The 20,641-nt window shown below is 39.4% G+C and overlaps 1 protein-coding gene across 1 annotated transcript in view; it reads left to right on the forward strand.

The window, feature by feature from the left end:
• Positions 1–19,379, forward strand: part of lama4 (laminin, alpha 4) — a 49,624-nt gene extending 30,245 nt beyond the window's left edge. The window contains exons 22-40 of the mRNA XM_056480677.1: positions 460–605; positions 1,461–1,623; positions 1,715–1,848; positions 2,456–2,627; positions 3,677–3,808; positions 3,891–4,033; positions 4,129–4,258; positions 6,170–6,307; positions 6,478–6,611; positions 7,290–7,448; positions 8,733–8,883; positions 8,962–9,146; positions 10,846–11,035; positions 11,557–11,712; positions 12,140–12,299; positions 15,347–15,477; positions 15,881–15,974; positions 18,116–18,235; positions 18,924–19,379. Of these exons, the coding sequence (XP_056336652.1) occupies positions 460–605; positions 1,461–1,623; positions 1,715–1,848; positions 2,456–2,627; positions 3,677–3,808; positions 3,891–4,033; positions 4,129–4,258; positions 6,170–6,307; positions 6,478–6,611; positions 7,290–7,448; positions 8,733–8,883; positions 8,962–9,146; positions 10,846–11,035; positions 11,557–11,712; positions 12,140–12,299; positions 15,347–15,477; positions 15,881–15,974; positions 18,116–18,235; positions 18,924–19,069 (2,784 nt within the window). The 3' untranslated portion in view covers positions 19,070–19,379. The remainder of the gene's footprint in view (positions 1–459; positions 606–1,460; positions 1,624–1,714; positions 1,849–2,455; positions 2,628–3,676; positions 3,809–3,890; positions 4,034–4,128; positions 4,259–6,169; positions 6,308–6,477; positions 6,612–7,289; positions 7,449–8,732; positions 8,884–8,961; positions 9,147–10,845; positions 11,036–11,556; positions 11,713–12,139; positions 12,300–15,346; positions 15,478–15,880; positions 15,975–18,115; positions 18,236–18,923) is intronic.
• Positions 19,380–20,641: the final 1,262 nt, after the last annotated feature.

Consider the following 20,641-nt stretch of genomic DNA (forward strand, 5'->3'; position numbering starts at 1 on the left):
GTTTGACCTTTTGTTTGATTATTTGTTTGGTTATTATTAAACCCAAGTTCTGTTCCATGCCTCACCCCTGTTCTAATATTGAGGTAAAGCTGGTTTTATATTCGCACATATGTTCAGTGGCATACTGCCTATTTTGTTTACCATGGTACTTTGAATATTCGGTGTGAAGTCACATGCAAGAATGACTTCAAAACAACATTAGCAGCTCTATTTAGCTGACCGTGAACAATGGTGTGCTTTGCTAGTTATTGGCTGCTAATATGATTTCACTATTTACAATTTGGAAATAATACTTTTATTTTTAAGGACAAAGTCCTAATGTGTGAATATACACCAGCTTTACCCTAAATACTCTGACCCATACTACAGGTCAATGGCATTAAAATGTAATGACGTTTGTTTGTTTTTAGACTCATATGCTGTAGATTGTCCTGTTTAACATTGTTTGTACTTTTGCAGGGAAAGAAGGACTACATGGGACTTGCCATAAAGAACGATAATCTGGTGTACGTCTACAAACTGGGTGAAGAGGAAGTGGAGATTCCACTCAGTTCGAAGCCAGTTAGCTCCTGGCCTCCGGTCTTCAACCTTGTTAAAGTGGAGAGGTACAACTGCTTTCATCCTCGGATTTTGCATAATGAATTTCTTACCGTGCGTTCACACCACTGCCGGAGAGAGTGTCGAGATTCATCCACCCTCCTGCTGGCACTCTGATGATCCAGTATGTTTACAATGAAATAAACCACTTAAACAGCAGGGCGGCATGGTGGTTCAGTAGATAGAACTGTGATCTCGCAGCAAAAAGGTCTCTGGTTCGAGTCCCGGCTGGGTCAGTGTGTGTTTCTGTGTGGAGTTTGCATGTTCTCCCCGTGTTGGTGTGGGTTTCCTCCGGGTGCTCCGGTTTCCCCCACAGTCCAAACACATGCACTATAGGGGAACTGATCAACTAAACTGGCCGTAGTGTATGAGTGTGTGTGTGAGAATGAGTGTGTGTGGGTGTTTCCCAGTACTGGGTTGCAGCTGGAAGGGTATTCACTGTTTAAAACATATGCTGGCGACCCCAGATTAATAAAGGGACTGAGCTGAAAAGAAAATTATTGAATGAAATTATTGAACTTATTAAAACTAAAAACGTTGTGTCTGTTGATGCTGATTTTAATTTACTCAGATGACATTATTGTTTATTATGACGTCCTGTTAAAATAAGCATATTTCATACTATTCACAAACAAAACATGAAAACTAAACTAGTTTACATGTGTTCTGTATATCAGCAGGTTTATTTTCATTCAGTGTTTTCCTTTAACTCATTGTGGAATCAAACGGCTACTGTAAAAGCAGTGTGAACAGGATCATTTAAAAGTCAGAGCTGTTTGTGAATACACTTCATTTACAGCTGTATTTCTGCTGATTTCAGGACTTTGTGTAGGATTTACTCTTTTTCTCCATCTTTTTGGCAGGCTGGGTCGGCATGGCAAAGTGTTCCTGACGGTTCCCAGTCAAGACACCACAGCCGAGCAGAAGTTTATCCAGAAAGGAGAGCCAGACGGGACAGACTCGCTGTTTGACCTGGACCCTAAAGACATGGTCTTCATAGTTGGAGGAGTGCCTCCTGGTGTAACGGTGTGTGAACATCTCCTTTCTGTTCATTTGTCAGTTTTGTAAATGGAGAGTGTGCTTTTGTCTGCGACCTGTAACAGAAATGTGCTTTCAGGTTCCTCCAATTTTGAGCCTGGCTCCTTTCGTTGGCTGCATTGAGTTAGAGACCCTGAATAATGATGTCATCAGTTTGTACAACTTTAAACACCTTCACAAAATGGATGTTAAGGCATCGGTGCCTTGTTCCAGGTAAACACGCCTGTCCATACACCTCTTCATGCTTTAAACACTGAGAGTCAACTCAAGCTGTGTTTCCATTCACATATTTCATGCATATTTTGGAATGTCACATAAGAAATGCTTAATGGAAGAGCCTGGATGCGCAAACATTTGGAAAATGCGCTTAACGCTTAAAATGCTTAAAGTGACTAGACATATGGGCCCTTTCATACACCCGGCGCAATAAGGCGCAAGACGTGTGTGATGTGATTTGTTGTGATTTTCAGACCAGCGCAGCAGTAATTATCACGTTTCCGGCACATTGTTTACATGCTCAACAGCACTCAGATGTTAGTGGGAAATGGATGTTTATCCAGTATTGTGACATCCCGACTACAGACTAAAGTAGAGTCCTCAAACTACCAAACTGTGTGTCTACCAAAGTGTTTCAGTCTGATCTCTGAAGTGTGAATACTGTGTTATTATCAGCTGTTTTTCATGGCTTATCTGTATGAGGAGTTTATAAAGATCTACATAGTGTATTTATATGATCAGTTCTGCATTATTGTTTATTGTGTAGCTGTTTATTTCCACATACTGTATGTGTTGAAGAATGGCAATCTCTCTGTGTTTTCAGGCACAAGCTGGCTTTCTCTCAGAGTCGTGTCACCAGTTATTTGTTTGACGGCACCGGCTACGCTTTAGTCAACAACATTGAGAGTCGAGGAAAGATTGGCGTCGTCACTCGATTTGATATTGAAGTTCGAACTGTCGCTAACAACGGCATCCTCTTCCTCATGGTCAATGAGGTAAATGTAGATTCATTCAACTTGTTTTTCTTATGTTTATATTGTTGGATTCTAGGACAAAACCAGTGTGTAATTCTTAAGATTCTTACACCATCTAGTAAAAAGCTCAATATTAAAAACATCAGTCATTTAAATCTCAACTTTATATGAATAAAAATCACAATAATAAAATAACACGGGACAGTACTGTGGCTCAGTGGTTAGCACTGTGGCCTCACAGCAAGAAGGTCTCTAGTTTGAGTCCCGGCTGGGTCAGTTGGTGTTTCTATGTGGAGTTTGCATGTTCTCCCCGTGTTGGTGTGGGTTTCCTCCACGTGCTCCGGTTTCCCCCACAGTTCAAACACATGCGCTATAGGGGAATTGATCAACTAAATTGGATGTTGGGTTAAGTGAAAAATGATGGTTTCTGAGTTTAACCCATTTCAATCAATTTGCATTAAAGCAGAAAACTAACCCCTAATGAAAAATAGAAAGCTTTAGTTTATCTCGAGTATTTTTACTTTAAACCAACGCTTTTTGTCATGTGACCGCATGGAAAGATAAGGTACTGCTTATGTGCTGTTCAGTTTTTATGCATTCCTAATGTGAGTTTGATTAAAACTGAAGTAAAACTTTACTTTGTTTATATATATATATAAAACCTAAATAAAATATTTAAGTTGAACCAAATTAAATTAATTCATGGTCAATAAAAAACTATATATTTTTCCCCTCGGGCAGAACATATATTTAGATTAATATAAAATGACATTTCTCAGTTTAATTAATACATCGAGCTGTAAAACATTCAGTCATTTTTATGTTGGACCAAAGCAAGCATATACTTTGATGTGAGGGTAAAAGATAAATAATCAAATTAAATGAAACAATACAACAATATTTTTACTTTGTGTGAATGTCTTGTTCTTGAGCACAGTAAATATTTCAGATTTTAAAGGCTGAACCAAAGTTAAATTCTACTTTGAGGAAACTCATACACATGTATACGCATTTTGTTAAATGAATGTGCAAAATAAATAAACGGATGCGTTTATATTGGACTTTTGCAGACCAATTTTTTTGTGCTGGAGCTGAAAAACGGGTTTCTCCGTCTGATGTACGACTTTGGTTTCGCTAACGGTCCTGTCATCATGGAGAGTAACTTAGCCAAGCTGCAGATCAATGACGCTCGCTATCATGAGGTAATGTTTTCTAGCAGTACATCAAGTAATACCTTTAAACACAACGTGGATACTCTTAGTAACCCTGTTATTTTCCCCTCAGGTGTCTGTAATCTATCATCATTCAAAGAAGATCATTTTGCTAGTGGACAGAAGCCATGTCAAGTCCTTTGAAAATGAAAAGAAACCCCTACCCTTTTCTGATATCTATATAGGAGGAGCTCCTTCTAGAATTTTACAGTCTAGGTAAGATCCTTTGCTCCAAATTAAAGCACATGCAGAGAAATCAATTAGCATTACTGATTTATAACTTTTAACCAAGCCTATTGGATGTCCAACAGGCCAGAACTTTCATCCTTAATTGGATTGAAGGGTTGTGTAAAGGGCTTCCAGTTCCAGAAAAAGGATTTCAATCTCTTGGAGGAGCAAGGAACCATTGGTATCAGCAGTGGCTGTCCTGAGGAATCATTTGTAAGTAGCACAGCTTCATGATGGCAGTGCCGATTATTTGATTACTCAGCTATGGTATGGTTTTCTGATTAAAAAGAGTTCATCCACCAAAAACATCCAACTCTGTGATTACTGACTCTTTCCAAACCTGTAAGACCATATTCTGAAGGCAAATGAGGACATTTTGGATAGTTTGAGGAGGTTCTGACCCACCATACACAACAGAGATCCTGAAACATTCAAACATTCAATTCATTTTGGGTGAACTAATTCTTGAACTCTTTTCCCACCTTTGACAGTGTTTTTATGCCAATCCGAGTGTTGGGTGTGTTATGGTGAGGGAAGCCCTAGTGCAGTGTTTCTCAACCACGTTCCTGGACACTGCATGTTTTGCATGTCTCCTTTGTTTGTCTCTCATTACAGGTCTTTCAGTCTCTGCTAATGAGCTGATGATCTGAGTCACATGTGTTTGGAGACATGGAATATGTGCAGAGCTGTTGGTGCTCCAGGAACATGGTTGAGAAACACTGCCTTAGTGCATGTCATGAATGAGTTACAGGTCTTCTGGGTCTCCTGGGTGCCAAATATAAGACGCTCAGAGAAAGTGTAGGTCAGATTGTAAATTGTTAAGAAGAGTTATCCAGCTTTCTTTTGGTGTACTCTTTTCTTTATCCAACACAAGCTCATTCTGAATATGTAGCCCTGTATACGTTACTAGAGATCGTGAATTATGTAGCCAGAGGCCCGTCTTTAAAACAAACTCTACGGAGCGGTATGACACCATTTCTTTTCTCACTCACTAGCTGACTGCTTACCACTGTGTAAACGGCTTTACCAATGTTACCAGTTTGCCCTGTAGCTTGCTGCGCACATCAGAGGATTTGATTGGTCAGTTGGTCAGTCAGTCAGTCGACAGCAGCCTTAAATAGATTTACGTGAGAACAGCAGGCGTGAACGGCACTTTGGATCTGGGGGGGCTGACGATCATGCTCGATTGGGGGGGGGGGGGGGGGGGGGTGGGGATGACATGGGTTATACTCATATTTACAAACTTTAGACCGCATACGTTTGAACACATAGCGAACACATACTGAGGGGTGGGGGGGGGGGGGGTTCCTACAGAGTTCAGCTTCATCCCTGACACAACTGAAGCAATTACTAGGACTTGAAGCAGCACTTGATAACAGATGTGTTTGGTTAGGGTTGCAGCTGAAATCTGCAGGAAGGTTGATGTCCAGGAGCAGGGTTAAGCACCTCTGTTACTATATATCTTGAAAATGCACTATACTTTGCATATACTTTGAAAAAAATGCATTTTTCTCTGTTTTTTTTTTTTTGTAAAAAATGTTGCATTTTGGATGAAACCTGGTGATAAAACATGAGCATGTTTTTAAAGCAGAGGCTTGGTTCTTTATTGTAATATATAATATGGTTATACTGAATATTACGAGCAGAGAAAGTAATATTTAGGCTGAAAATCATCAACAATATGTGTGGTGCCTGGCAGCTTTTATAAACAACACTGGTGAGGAAAGAGTTCAGGCAAATTCAACCACAAAAAGTCTAGATGAAGCACAGATGCATCGTATATGCCACAGAGTAAAAACTCAATCACTCTGAGAACAGAATAAGTGAACACTTGACCAGGGGTGGCACGGTGTCTCCGGTTTCCCCCACAGTCCAAACACATGCGCTATAGGGGAATTGATCAACTAAATTAGTTGTAGTGTATGAGTGTGTGTGTGTGTTAGTGAATGTGTGTGTATGGGTGTTTCTCAATATTTAGTTGCAGCTGGAAGGGCAATCCGCTGTGTAAAACATATGCTGAATAAGTTGGCGGTTCATTCCGCTGTGGTGACCCCTGATAAAGGGAATAAGCTGAAGGAAAATGAGTGTTCTTGACCAAACCCTGTCATTGTCCTGTACCTACAGATGTCCCATAAGGCGTATTTCACTGGAAACGGTTACCTGAGCTCTACAGCTAAAATCTCACCATTCCAATCATTTGAAGGAGGACTGAGCTTCAGAACACTACAACCCAACGGGCTCCTGTTCTACCACAGAGATGGGGTATAGTCTGTTTTATTCCTGTCACTAGTCTGTAACGGTAGGGAAGCTGATTTTATGCAATGCCCCAATTCTTGATAAACGAAGGAGAACGTTTTGTGAATGTTTGAAATAAAGGGTATGATGTTATCTGATGACATTATAGACCAATGCTGTCTTCGTCTTTGTTTTAGTCAGATGAGTTTTCTCTTTCTCTGGAGAACGGTGCTGTGGTACTCCAGGCCAGAGGAACTAAAGTCAAATCCCAGAAGAAGAGTTACAGTGATGGGCGCTCTCATTTCTTAGTTGCCTATGTGACCAATCAGAAGTAAGTTGCCAACTCAGATTTCTGACGATATACAGCATTTTTCACAATGTATTATTAAAATGAGTCCATTTTAGTAGACTTTACACGTCTCCTGTGGCATATCCTACTTTAAAATGAAGGTATTATGCCATTTTCATCAGAATGCAAAAAGCTTTGCATGTGTGTATGTTTGAGTGGTTTACAGAGACACAAAGTTGTATAGTGACATGGGTATGATTTAGTTATACTCTTTAAAGTGGTTTACAGGGTCACACCTCATGTACCTCTAATTCAAAATGCTTAGAAATCATACCTAATGAGGTCTATTGAAGATTTGCTATGTGACCCTGGTTGGGTTTAGAGGAACGGCGATATAATAAGTGTTTTTTACAGTATAAAATACATTACGCCTGTGGAGTGTCCCTGTAATCCATGTATACAAGTGTGTGTGTGTGTGTGTGTGTGTGTGTGTGTGTGTGTGTGTGTGTGTGTGTGTGTGTGTGTGTGTGTGTGTGTGTGTGTCTGTGTTTGTGTGTTTGTGTGTATGTGTGTGTGTATGTGTGTGTGTGTGTGTGTGTGTGTGCGTGCGTGTGTGTGTGTGTGTGTGTGTGTGTGTGTGTGTGTGTGTGTGCGTGTGCGTGTGCGTGTGCGTGTGTGCAAGCTTGTTAAATCAACTCTTTATCCATGATCTCTTGGCAGATATGAAATTGTCATTGATGACAAAGACAAGCAGGATAAGAAGAAGCCGTCTTCCACGTCTCAGTCAGACAACATTCCAAAGACCTTCTACTATGGAGGCTCTACATTGAGTTCCATACACAATTTGACTGGGTGCATCAGTTATGCCTACATTAACAGGTAATCTATAATACTCTCACTTACCAAAGCCCTTTTCAAACATGAAACCTCTTCTCAGCCAAGTAGATGATCATTAATTCACTGCACACGTTGTTCTCGTTTTGATCTTTTAGTAAATATATACCTAAACTTTCCTAACTTACACATTTGCATGCCTCCTTTTTCTCTTCATGTGCTCATTTCAGGTCTACTAATGCATTAATGGCCAGAAAAGAAGTGTGTTGTAGAAAACAAATGCATATTGAAGGCAACGGATTGCTATTTTTTTAAAAGCATCTTTAATATTGGGAACTTCCCTTGAGACCATCTAACTCAGCTCTGGACAAAGTTATCATTCAACAAAACAACATTGGGTGTTTGCATTGTCACATTTGATTCTACAACACTGTATTAAAGGTATAGGCCATCCAAAATCTGCTCAAGTGTTTCTTTATTCAGTAGAACATAATATTGAGCTAATTCTGCGGTGTTTGGTGATACATATAAGTGCAGTGAATGGTGATCAATTTTCAGATTTAAAACATACAAACGCGACCAAATCAATAGACATGGCTACTGATGACACAGTGAAGCAAAACGATCAGTCCGTGTAAAAAAACTGAACATTATTTACAATATCATTAGCTATAATCTCAAACATCGCACCTTAATGCTGAAAGGGCGATGGTGTGATTGCACAGGAGGTCAGGTGAACAGTCGGACCACATTCACACATGCGCTGAGATCTGTTTGACCAGGCTGTGGATTAAAGCTAATAATATAGTGAATAATGTTCCCTTTCTTACATTGAGCAATCATTTCACATCATGAGACCTCAGTGTGTCATCAGGAGCATTGCAGATTTTTGTTTTTAATCTAAAAACCCATAACTGACCATACTGAGAGCCGCGACCCTGATGGAGCGAGTGTTTACAAGTGTGGAGTCCCATAAAGGAGCTCCAGATGTTTTGTGTTGACCTCATGATTAAAGTTGTTGCACATCTGCCAGTTCCCACCTCTGAATGAGCGAGTTTGAGCTACTTAGATTAAGGTGGAGTTCAGAAAACACCAGTGAAGAAACTCGACACAGAGGAACAGTGGTGTCCAGCTGGTGTTTCAGAAGTGCAGAGCAACACAGCAGAAGTAGAAATGCAGGACAGGCCCTGTGGGTCATGTCTATCACTCGATGCAGGAGTATAAACCAGCATTAAATGTACAGGACATTTTAATTTCAGTGTGAACTACCACTTTAAACAACAACTAAAAACTGTGATCATGTCTGGTTGTGGTGTGTATGTGATGCAGGCAGGACAGAGACATAGAGCCAGAAGATTTCCAGCGCTACAGTGAGAATGTCCAGGCATCGCTGCAGGACTGCCCGATTGAAAGACCCCCGTCTGCTCTGCTCAAAGACAACAGAGACTCCTCTAGAAGAAGTCCAGGGCACTCCCGCAAGGTGAAACATACAACTGCATGAAGACACTGTCTATTTACACTGTTATACATCTAAACATAGTGGGGTCTCGACTCTCAGGTGGGCAGGGATGAGTCCAGCCTGCCACATGGCTTGAAGAGCAATCCTTTGAACATTCTGGAGAAGGAGGAGGCGTCCTGTTACCTGTCGTCCCGCCCACGTGTAACCCCCCATGCCCATCACTATGGGGGATCTGCCCACAGCAGACTTGAGTACACAGGCATCGCCAGTGCCATCAAACATGAGTGAGTATTGATGAAGATGAAATCATCCAGCAAATCTATTTCTGAAACAGGTCAGTTGGAATAAAAACAAGCCTCTCTCACATGTTCTGCAGCACTATGTCTAATGACTGAAAGTGTGCTTAGTTTAATCGGAAACAAGAGCGTGAGTCTGGAGGCATTTATTCAAGGGCACATAGTTGACCTCTTTTTTCTGATTTAATATTAATATTCTGGTTGTTCTGAGTGTGCCAGTTTAGGTTCAGTTTAAAACACAATTCAGATTGTTTATTATAATGTGTTAAAAAGTGTCATGTGTCCCGAATCGTCGTGCCGTTGTGTGTACCCTGATAGAAACCGATGTTTAGAATTGTAAAACGCATGCTGGTTAAGATCACAGGGAGCTTCTGGGATTGCGAGAAATGCAAACGGCTGAAGTATAAGGTAGACTCATTGAGAAGTACACATGTTTACAAACCTACCTAAAGATACAACCAATAATTCTGATTAGAGCGATCATGTGGAGAATATTGATCTTGTGTTGAGCTCAATGAGCCTTGCATCTAAAAATAGAGCTAGCGTGTTCCTTTAGTGATATCGCTTCGACTCACGCTGAAAATGGCGGACGTGAATCAACAAACTGAGGATATGATGACGCGCCTGTCAATCAATATTGGTGGGCGGGGGGACCGCTCTCCTACGTAAAGGTGCGGTCGATCTGAAAACAGCTTTAATTGGTCCACCGTTTTTTATGTTGTTAAATTTTTAAAAAAGCACTGGGTGTGTTTATATGCCGGTCTATACACCATACATGCACATATGGCTGTCCAAACAGCTTGAAAAGTAGATTTTTTACCATAGATGCCCTTTAAGATGATCTTTCTATATCTGGGCAGGAAATATGTGTTAGTGATTGGCACTAAAGGGGTACTGCATTAGAAAATCATGCAGAACCTACACTAAACCTGAACATAGAACTAATCAATATAGTTAGATGAAGCAGACGTGAGCTTGGCTAGATCTTGAATCTGTATGTTTAGAAAAATGAGCATGCCTTTAAGTGTAAAAATGTAAAGCAGTATAAGTCTGTAAATTGGTTGGTTTCCTTAATATACAGTGCATCCGGAAAGTATTCACAGCCCTTCACTTTTCCCACATTTGTTTATGTTACAGCCTTATTCCAAAATGGATTCAATTCATTGATTTCCTCAACATTCTACACACAATACCTCAAAACAAAAGAGTGATGAAGCCAGTTATGATATGGGGATGGTTAGGAGGGCATGACGGACAGAGGCCACTGGGCAGATTTGGCCAGGATGCCTTACTCCTCTTTTTCGAAGGACATTCTGGGTTTTTTAACGACCACAGAAAGTTTATCGTCTCGGTTTAACGTCTCATTCGAAAGACGGCACTCACTGAGCAGTAGAGTCTCCATCAATATACTGGGGCATTAGGACCCACACAGACAGCAGGTTGAGCGCCCCCTGCATGTGGTCTCCTATCCAGCTACTGACTGAGCGCAGTCCTGCTTAGCTTCAGTGGGCGACCATGCGAGACTTGCAGAAAGCTAGTGGCCGGCTAAAACAGTTTAAAGAAATGCAGAGAGCTTTGATCAAGCAATAATCCCTTGATAATGATACAAACATTCATTCATAAAAGCAATCTAATTGGTGCACATGGTGAAAAATAACATTGCTCTCTGTTTCCCCAACTCTTTTAGATCTCACTTCTCTCTGTCTCTGAAAACTCGTTCAGCGTTTGGTCTGATCTTCTACCTGGCCGACACGTCTGAGGAGAACTCAATGGCTCTGTTCCTAACTCACGGAAGACTGGTATTCACGTTCAGCTCGGGCCAAAGCCAACTCAGAATCCGATCCAAGGAGAAGTACAATGACGGACAGTGGCATGATGTAAGGATGATGTATTCAGATTCACATACTGAAGATATTCATAGATGATAAACATAATTTCTGCTGCATTAAGCAACATTCACACTAAAGGCTGGGTCATATGTCTGCGTCAATGGGTATGGTGGGTCTGCCGGTGCCTTCGGTACCCTTCGATGTAGCCTAATGCGAACACTGATGCACACCTTTCAAAATATGTAACTACATGTTACACAAAAGCTGCTTAGTTTCTAACACAATCAGCTTCAGTTGTGTTTACTTGTTTGTTTACAACACAGGTCTCAAACTGGATTCCTGGAGGGCCGCAGCTCTGCACAGTTTTGCTCCAACCCCAATCAAACACAGCTGATCCAAATAATCAAGGTGTTCAAGACTACTAGAGACTATTAAGCAGGTGTGAGTTGGAGGAGGTTGGAGCTAAACTCTGCAGAGCTGCAGCCCTCCAGGAATTGAGTTTGAGACCTCTGGTTTACAGTCTTCTTTGTATGAGATTTTCCACCTTTCTATGCTTTCCCTCTCTGTAGATTATCTTTATCAGAGCTGGAAATATGGGCAGAATGCTAATAGATGGTCTTACAGTATTAGAGGACAGAGCTCCAGGCAGAAACAGCTCACTGCTTGTCAAAGACCCTCTCTATGTTGGCGGAGTCCCACCTCATCAGGCTATGAAAAACATCCAGGTATTGTGCTCTCTGGTGCAGTCAATTATTCATTCATTTTCCTTCAGTTCCTTATTTATCAGGGGTCGCCACAGTGGAATGAACCACCAACTATTTCAGCATATGTTTTACATGGTGGATGCCCTTCCAGCTGCAACCCAGTACTGGAAACACTCATACATCATGGCCAATTTAGTTCATCAATTCCCCTATAGCGCATGTGTTTGGACTGTGGGGGAAACTTTTTTCATTTAATGAAATTCGGGTCATTAAATGAAATGGTCAACCTGTGCAAAATAAAATGATTACACATATAGTTTTATAATCCTCATATATGCTTGTGTTCTGTTCCGATCAGCTCTTTAAAGTTTAGTTTGAGATGTTGTTGAACAGAAAATGATGTAATGGAAAGTGTGAGGTTCAACAACTCTTTCTTCTGCCATATTAGAAGACATCTGTGTCGAGTTTCACTGGCTGTGTGCGGAGTCTCCAGCTGAATGGCCGCTCGCTCACCTCTGCCTCCCACAGTTTTGGGGTCACCCCCTGCTATGAGGGCCCCTCGGAACCAGGGACATACTTCACTGAGGAAGGCGGATATGTGCTGCTGGGTAATGTACTTTATCACTCTGACTCTCTGAAGTAAATGTTTGGGAGAAAGAAGCGCTCAGTTTATATTTCTACCATGGCTCAGTGACAGTGATTTGTCTGTCCACAGGAATTTATTTACTTTAATGTTGTTGTGTGGACTTCTTTCTCATGCTTGTCTTACTTAGATTTTCTGTCTTGTTCCTAGTCGAAATATCTCAAATTTGTAAATTAAAAAGCATTTTTAGACAAGTAAAAAAACTGTCTTATTTTCAGAAATAATATTCCAAAATTAAATGTTTTTTTACCTTAAAACAAGCAAATATTAAAAAAGAAAAACTAGATTATTTTGCTTACGCGATTGGCAGATTATTTTACTTGTTTTAAGGTAAAACTCACTTCATTTTGGCAGCGAGAAAAAAAATTCAAAGTAAGAAAAGTATTTTTTGCTGTGTTTATGGCACAGAACTTTCACTGTTTTTTGTTAATGTACACTAGCAGTCCAAACTCTTTGCAGCATGAGTTGTATTTAACTTTAAATGGGTTGTTCTAAAGGCATATCTAGACTTGAAATGATCTGAAATCTGAAATAAAACTATATGCACGTAGGAGTACAAACACTATTCTACAGAAATTTTATTTATAATTTCTAAAGTCTAATCAATAATTTCCTAATATTCAGAAGATTTACACACACATTTGTATTATTCTATAATGTACAAATTATATATAGGAATAAAGATAATGAATATATGAGTGCAAACACTGGTCTACTAGCTCTATGCAAGTGAGAGGTATTACGATAGACACCAAGACTGCGTTAACCAGCAGGGAACATTGTGCTAGTCTTGCTCAAGAATGCCACTAAAAAGTAAGCCAACACATAAGTGAGAGCCACAGACAGACAGACAGACAGACACACAGACAGACACACAGACAGACAGACAGACACACAGACAGACACACAGACACACAGACAGACAGACAGACAGACAGACAGACAGACAGAGGCTCCTGTGAGAGATCTGGAATGTGATTGCCTCTTATTTCCATGCTGCGGTGATCTGATTGGTCGGTGCGGAGGTTGGGGAAGATTTAAGCAGACCTCGAGGTCTGGCAGCTGTTGAATGTGCATTGAGAAATCTCACGCCCTTGTGCGATGGTCGGGGGGGTTACATATGAACATAAATCTGGAGGACAGAATTCCAGCATACAGAAGAGCTGAATACTCCAATAATATCCAGCTGCAGACCCACACACGTTTCAGTAGTCTGAGTAGGGCTAGAAGTGGTTGATCTGTGGCTACTGAGCATGTGCACATTAATAAAGTGTTATTTTTGTGATGCTTTACAACAATACATGCAGGTTTTTTGTCATTACTTTAAGGTATTAGTGTAAATATGTTAATAAAACACAACAGGTTACTGTAGGGGGTGGGTTTTTTAGGGTTTAGGTAGGTGTAAACCATAATAAACCATGATAGGTTGAACAAACAAACAAACAAACTAAATATCTCATCATTTAATGTTCATTATTAATCGAAAAGAATATCAATAATAAGAAATCTAATAAAGCATTTAAGGTGTTCAGATGCGAAAACCTCTCCATGCCATCTGAAATGAGCATTTCTCTCTGCCTACTATGTGTTTATTTTCAGTTATTTCACTTTAAGGTGTCATTTACTGCATTAGTTCAATACATTATAATGTTCTCTGATAGTAGATTTGTGGCTTGCAAGTTAAAAATATCTCCAGAAATGGATTTATTTGCTTATTTATTACTTCAGAAAATAAGCCTAAAATCAGAAGATCCTTATTGACCATATTTGGAATGGTCATGAATATTAATGAGCTCCACTCTGACTCGGCTCTCTAGTGCTTGCTCTTGCTTTCGCTCTCTCTCTCTCTCTCTCTCTCTCTCTCTCTCTCTCTCTCTCTCTCTCACACACACACACACACACACACACAGTATGATGTACTGATAAACATGCAAAATATTCGTACTTCATTTGTCAAATTATGTACTGCTCAATCTTTTTAAGCGGTGGAGAGGTTTATTTTAGCATGGAGGGAGTGAGCTATCTAATATAAACCACAAGACAGAGTAACCTGAAATAAAATATGGGCTAAACTATAATGAAACTCCACAAAAAGAGACTGACAGAGATGTATTATGTTGTATTTTGAATTGACCTCTGCATAAACAGATGACGTTTAATAAAGTGTTGCTATTCTTTCACTCCAGAGACATCACATTAAGAGCTGAGTCAACACAATGCTTAAAACGTGCATTAAATACAATAGTCTGCACTCTACATGTGTTTGTTACCTCAAATTACAACCATGGGATCTTCAATTCCTTCTGAAACTGAGGATGGAACCAGCAACCTTTGGATTACTAGTCCAACTCACTAATGCTGAATAAATGTATAGTCTGTTTATCCTGCAATTTGCATTCAGACGAGCTCTAAAGAGTCGTGGCCTAGCAATGCATGAATAAAAGAAAAACGGTCTGGCAGACTTTGACTTTGCAGCATTTCCTGTTTTCAAAATAAGAGTCCCACATGCTTGGTACATTCAATTTAAACTTTGCTAAACTTAAAAATAAGAGAGGAAAATGATCATTTGATCATGTGCTCATGTCAAACCAAACTCTTATCATACGATTATGCCTAGGTATATCCTGATTTTCTTTATAGGGCACCTTTAAAGGCAATGAAAACAAACTATTCATTGCTATGAATGTATAATTACTGAACCGACATACAGGAACCTGAGAAAAAGTTCTCATTTTAGAAGAACAATTTAGATGGCACTTGCATCTGAAATACTGTTTAGTGTATTTTATATATATATATATAAATATTGTACACATAAATCATGTTAACATTCTTGGAATAGCTCATTATTAAATTGACATCCACTAAAGTAGGTGGCATTTACCATATAAGCACCGCCCTGGCCTGGATCATGTGGCTGGGATTGTGTGTCTTGAATGGTGAATGTCTGAATGTAATCGAATTCAAGCATAATATGCTGACATAAACATATGCTCTTTCCCTGTCATGCAGATGACTCCTTTCATTTTGGCTCAAGCTTTAAGATGGTGATGGAGGTTCGCCCTCGTGTGGCTTCAGGGGTGCTACTGCATGTCTTCATGGAGCAGAAGGAATATCTCACCTTGTACATCTACCAAAGCCAGGTCTGGGAATCCTATCAAAGAGTCAACAGTTCTAAACTTTCCATCTCTGTGCCATCAAATATCTGTCAATAATATATTCTTGATTTAAAACACAAGTTGACTATCATACAAGTTGCAAGTTCTTCAAGCCTTTAAGGTCTAAGCGATGGGAGATGTGAGCGTGATAGGGAAACAGTTCTAACTGGTTAATTCCCACAATAATGCCATGTGCTGTTGGTAGTTGTATGAGCAAGCATTAGCGAATGCCAGCTTTCCAATGGAAAAAACTGTATATTGTGGCCTTGTGCATGCATTTCATGTATTTATTAAGAAGTGTGAAGAGTAGTTGGTGGTTCATTCCGCTGTGATAAATCAGGGCCTAAGCTGAAGGAAAGATAATGAATGATTTGATGGTGTTTCGCAGGTGGTGGTTGTGGTGAATAATGGTATCACTGAGTTCTCCACCCACGTCTCTCCCAGACAAGACATCTGTGATGGAAACTGGCACAAGATCACAGGTAGAGACTTGAACTCTGTTGTAAAGGTCGTCGCACACTGAAGTTCGCATTTTTTCAGATTCAAATTTCATATTCGTATTCAGATTTGTCATGAACCCAAACCTTCCATACTGAATCCAATGCATATTGATTAATCCGAGGCTGAATAATTCGCAATAAAATACAAAATGGGGTCTTCGAGCAATGAAGATGATTTGGTTGGCTGTTTCCTGCTTAACAAAAGGAAAAGAAAGAGGAAATATTGGGTTCGTCCCATTCTTTGATTGCTGCGAAAGGAGCTCAAAGAGCTGCAGGATTATCCAGATCCATTCAGGATGGACTTCAGGATGTCTGTGGCTCAGTTTGATACTTTGCTAGCGATACAGAAACCCCATATTAAAAAGAAGACTACCAATTTCTTTTGACTACCAATTTCATTTATGTAGTCACATAAAAGAAGACTACCAATTTCTTCGAAACAATTGATCTTGAATGGGGACATTGGCATGGGGCAGGTTGTCTAAGGTACGGAGGCACAGACAGACCAAACAAACTAGCATACAATAAACCAATAAAAATTAGGATTATATTAGTTTCTTCTAAGCCATTTTGTATTTTGCCTTTCGCTTGTAAGGTGGTCCTGAATTTTGTCAATTCACCTTTAGAAAAACCATATTCAAAATATAATATAACTAACCATATTCAAAATATAATATAACTAATCATATTCAAAATATAATATAACTAATCATATTCAAACAATTTTACGAAGGACGAAGATTTCGGAGTCAGTGTGTCAATACAATATACACAACGTGAGGTCAAATGTGTAAAAGTTATGCACAGTAATTTCTGATTCAGTGTGCAATAAGCTTTACTGTTTTAACACCTCCGTCACTGAAACTTTGAACTAACTGATTTGACATTATTTGAAGGAATAATTCACCCAATTTACTTGTGTAAATTTATATTTAATCAGTTTTTAAATTAATTTCAGTATAATTATTGACTAATATGAAAAGGTTCATGTGTTTTATTTACAATACAGTTTATAAAGTAATAATTCTGTCTTTTAGTAGAGATATTATATGAGGGACTTGCTTTGTTTATCAAATAAAGTGGATCTAATTGGATTTGCATTTTAAACATTAAATACAAGTTAAACAGGGGTTACTTTTTAGTTCATATATAAGGTTTTACTTATGATACTCCTAAAATAATTTCACATAAATCCGCAGATTTTTAACACAATTCTGCGCAGAAATAGCAAATAATGTCCGCAGATTCTGTATGGCCCTAATCATTACTCACCCTCATGTCATCACAGTCCACTGAGATCTTCAGGACCCACACTAGGATATTTTAGATGAAATCTGAGAGCTCCCTCATCCTCCATAGGCAGCAATGTTCACAAGATGTTCAAAGTCCAGCAAAGGATGTAAAAACGTTTTCAAAACATTCCTTGTGACTTCAGTAGACTTTCGACTGTAATCATGCGAAACTCCAAGAACACTTTAGTGCACCAAAAAACCCTTTAAAAATGACTTTGTTCACCAATGACTTCTCTTCATCGTCAGATCAGGGTGCACATTTACTATGGCCAATACGATGCTTTCTCTGCTGACTCTAATGGTAGTACGTTGTACTACCCATAGTAAAAACACACCCTAACCTGTCGCAGAGAAAGGGAAGATCTTGTCAAATATAGGTTGTTTTTGCAGTTTTTTGGTGCACAAAAGTGTTCTTGGAGCTTCACATGGACTGTTTTGACAATGTTTTGGGTTCCTTTTTGGGGCCATTGCTGTCTGTGGAGGATGAGAGCGCATTCAGATTATGTCTAAAATATCTTGATTTGTGTTCTGAAAATGAACGAAGGTCTCAGGGGTTTGAAACGACATGAGGTTGAGTATTTAACAAATTAGTTTTCATTATTTAGGCTGAACTATCCCTTTAATCATTGTGCTTTTGAAATCGAAATTTGTTTTATTTCATAAACATTTACTTTGAATAGTTTTTTCCTTTCTCTTCAGCAAAGACTATACCTGAATGTAATCTCTGTAGTCATTAAGGTTTCACTTGAATTTGTCATAGATAATTACATGGGTAATACTATTGTGGTGCATTAAATGGTGATGATGAAGCTTTGCTGTGTTTATTTCCAGTGATCAGAGATGGTAACGTGGTTCAGCTTGACGTGGACTCAGAGGTGAATCATGTTGTGGGATCTGTCAGTAAAGCAGCACAGAGCAGCAGTTCCCCAGTGTTTATTGGTGGAGCTCCAGGTCAGTTTCAGTTCTACTTTTCTACAACACTAATGCTGACAGACAATAGTCACAAATCACATTTAGAAATCGTGTATATTTTAGGGTCAGTCTTATTAGCCTTTTTACTTTATTAGGTACACCTGTCCAACTGCTTAACACAAATCAGCCAATCACATGGCAGCAGCTCACTGCATTTAGGCATGTAGACATGGTCAAGAGGATCTGCTGCAGGTCAAAGCGAGCATCAGAATGGGGAAGAAAGGGGATTTAAGAGACGCTGAACGTGGCATGGTTGTTGCTGCCAGACGGGCTGCTCTGAGTATTTCAGAAACTGCTGATCTACTGGGATTTTCACGCACAACCATCTCTAGGGTTTACAGAGAATGGTCCGACAAAGAGGAAATATCCAGTGAGCGGCAGTTCTGTGGGCTACAATTCACACAGGCTCACCAAAACTGCACAATAGAAGACTGGAGAAACGTTGTCTGGTCTGACGAGTCTCCATTTCTGATTAGAAATTTGCGTTAATGAACATTTGGAAAGGTGTACCTAATAAAGTGACCATGAGTGTATATATATTTATATGTGTGTGTGTCTTTCACTCCTGTATATTCTTAATCTAAGCAAAACACTGTTTCTCTTTAATCACTATACTGTTATGTGAGAGAGTTTGATCATATCTATCTGACCTCTTTCTCTGCTCCAGACCCCATGCTGTCCCACAGTCTGCTCAGCAGGAGAGGCTTCACAGGCTGCATGAGGAGCGTGTTTGTGAACGAGACTCCAGTGAGCTTCAGTAAAGCAGCGCTGGTCAGCGGATCAGTCGGGGTGGGCGCCTGTCCTTCTGCTTGACCTGTGCCCGCTCTGTCTTCAAGACCTCCCAAAGGAAGAGGTGTTTATTGCTTGGGTTTCAGTAAATGAATGGAGCACCACCGTCACTGCATTTATCATCATTTATAACTATTCTATTACTTTTGCATTATTTCCTAAACCTGAGCACGGCATCCGTAATGTTCAACTGAGACCGGAAGATCTATATGTGTTTGAATGACTGATACTTTAAACAAAAGTATGTGAGAGACCAAGAGAAAGACTAAACAGTCATATATATATACTGTCTTGTCATTTAAATAAACTGCTTCACTTGCACTTCTATTTACAACTCCTGTTGATTTATTTAATAAAGCTGATGTTATCTATCTATCTATCTATCTATCTATCTATCTATCTATCTATCTATCTATCTATCTATCTATCTATCTATCTATCTATCTATCTATCTATCTATCTATCTATCTATCTATCTATCTATCTATCGGCAGAAAATGTCTGCTATTAAAATATCCACAGAGGCTCATTGGGAAAATGTGATGTACATTTTTGAGATCTATAACACATTCTGTGGGTCTTAGATGTTAAAAAAGCCCTTAAACAACAGAAGGTCTTAATAAGTCTTACATTAGAGCATATACCTTAATTTCAGAAATGTATGGCTTAATGCTTTTTTTGTCCTGTTCACATATATCTAAACACCTTTACAGTAAATTACATTTACAATTCATGAGATGCACACTTCAAATGGGGACTTAAAAACTTAAATTATGCAGTTTTTCTATATTTTAAATGATAACGTTATACAGATTTATGATCTCATCAGTAAATGCATCTTCATTTACAAATCTTTTGGCATTTGTTCAAGAAAAAACTGCAAAAATGACTGAGGAGAATTATCTAATCTGAACAAGTTACTGTCATTTTTGTTTCTAATTATTGGGACTGGCACTGCACTCTTACCTCCACCTGCTCCTGAAGGTCTACATCCTCTCCAGGAGCCTCCGATCAGGGTGGGAGCACTGCCTTTCTGTGCCATCGCAGATAGCCTGTAAGTCACCTTCCAAAACCTTTTCATTCACTGTTCCTCGCTGGTGAAAATGATCATTTTACATCACTTTTGTGACTTAGCCGATAATAATTTTCTGGCACCGCAGAATATTGTCATATTTATTTTACATTGTTTGCTTATTGTATTCAACAAAACTAGGATAAGCCGAGCATTTAGAGGCAGTTGGTGCTACAGTAAGAGACTGTATTATCATCAATAATGTTACTTGTTGAGCACAAAAGTTCAGAACATACAAAAACATTAAAAATTAAATCTTCCCTATGAAATGTTCTGCCTTTGTGTTCTCGTTACTACACCCGCACACAGCGCTAAAGTCCACATTCACATTGGCTTTAGTCTTGACCAGTTGAATGACGTTTGTCCTGGGCGCACTGTACAAATATGGCGGCGCTATTGACGCATGCTCAGGGTCCGTATGCGAAATCTATAGTATATATCTATGGGAAAACGGTAGGAGGAAAAAACTACATACACAACTCCCTTGCGCGCTTTAATATCACGTCATCAACCAGCGGCGCATG

This window comes from Danio aesculapii, chromosome 20 (assembly GCF_903798145.1).
Source record: "Danio aesculapii chromosome 20, fDanAes4.1, whole genome shotgun sequence".
Classification (NCBI taxonomy): Eukaryota; Metazoa; Chordata; class Actinopteri; order Cypriniformes; family Danionidae; genus Danio; species Danio aesculapii.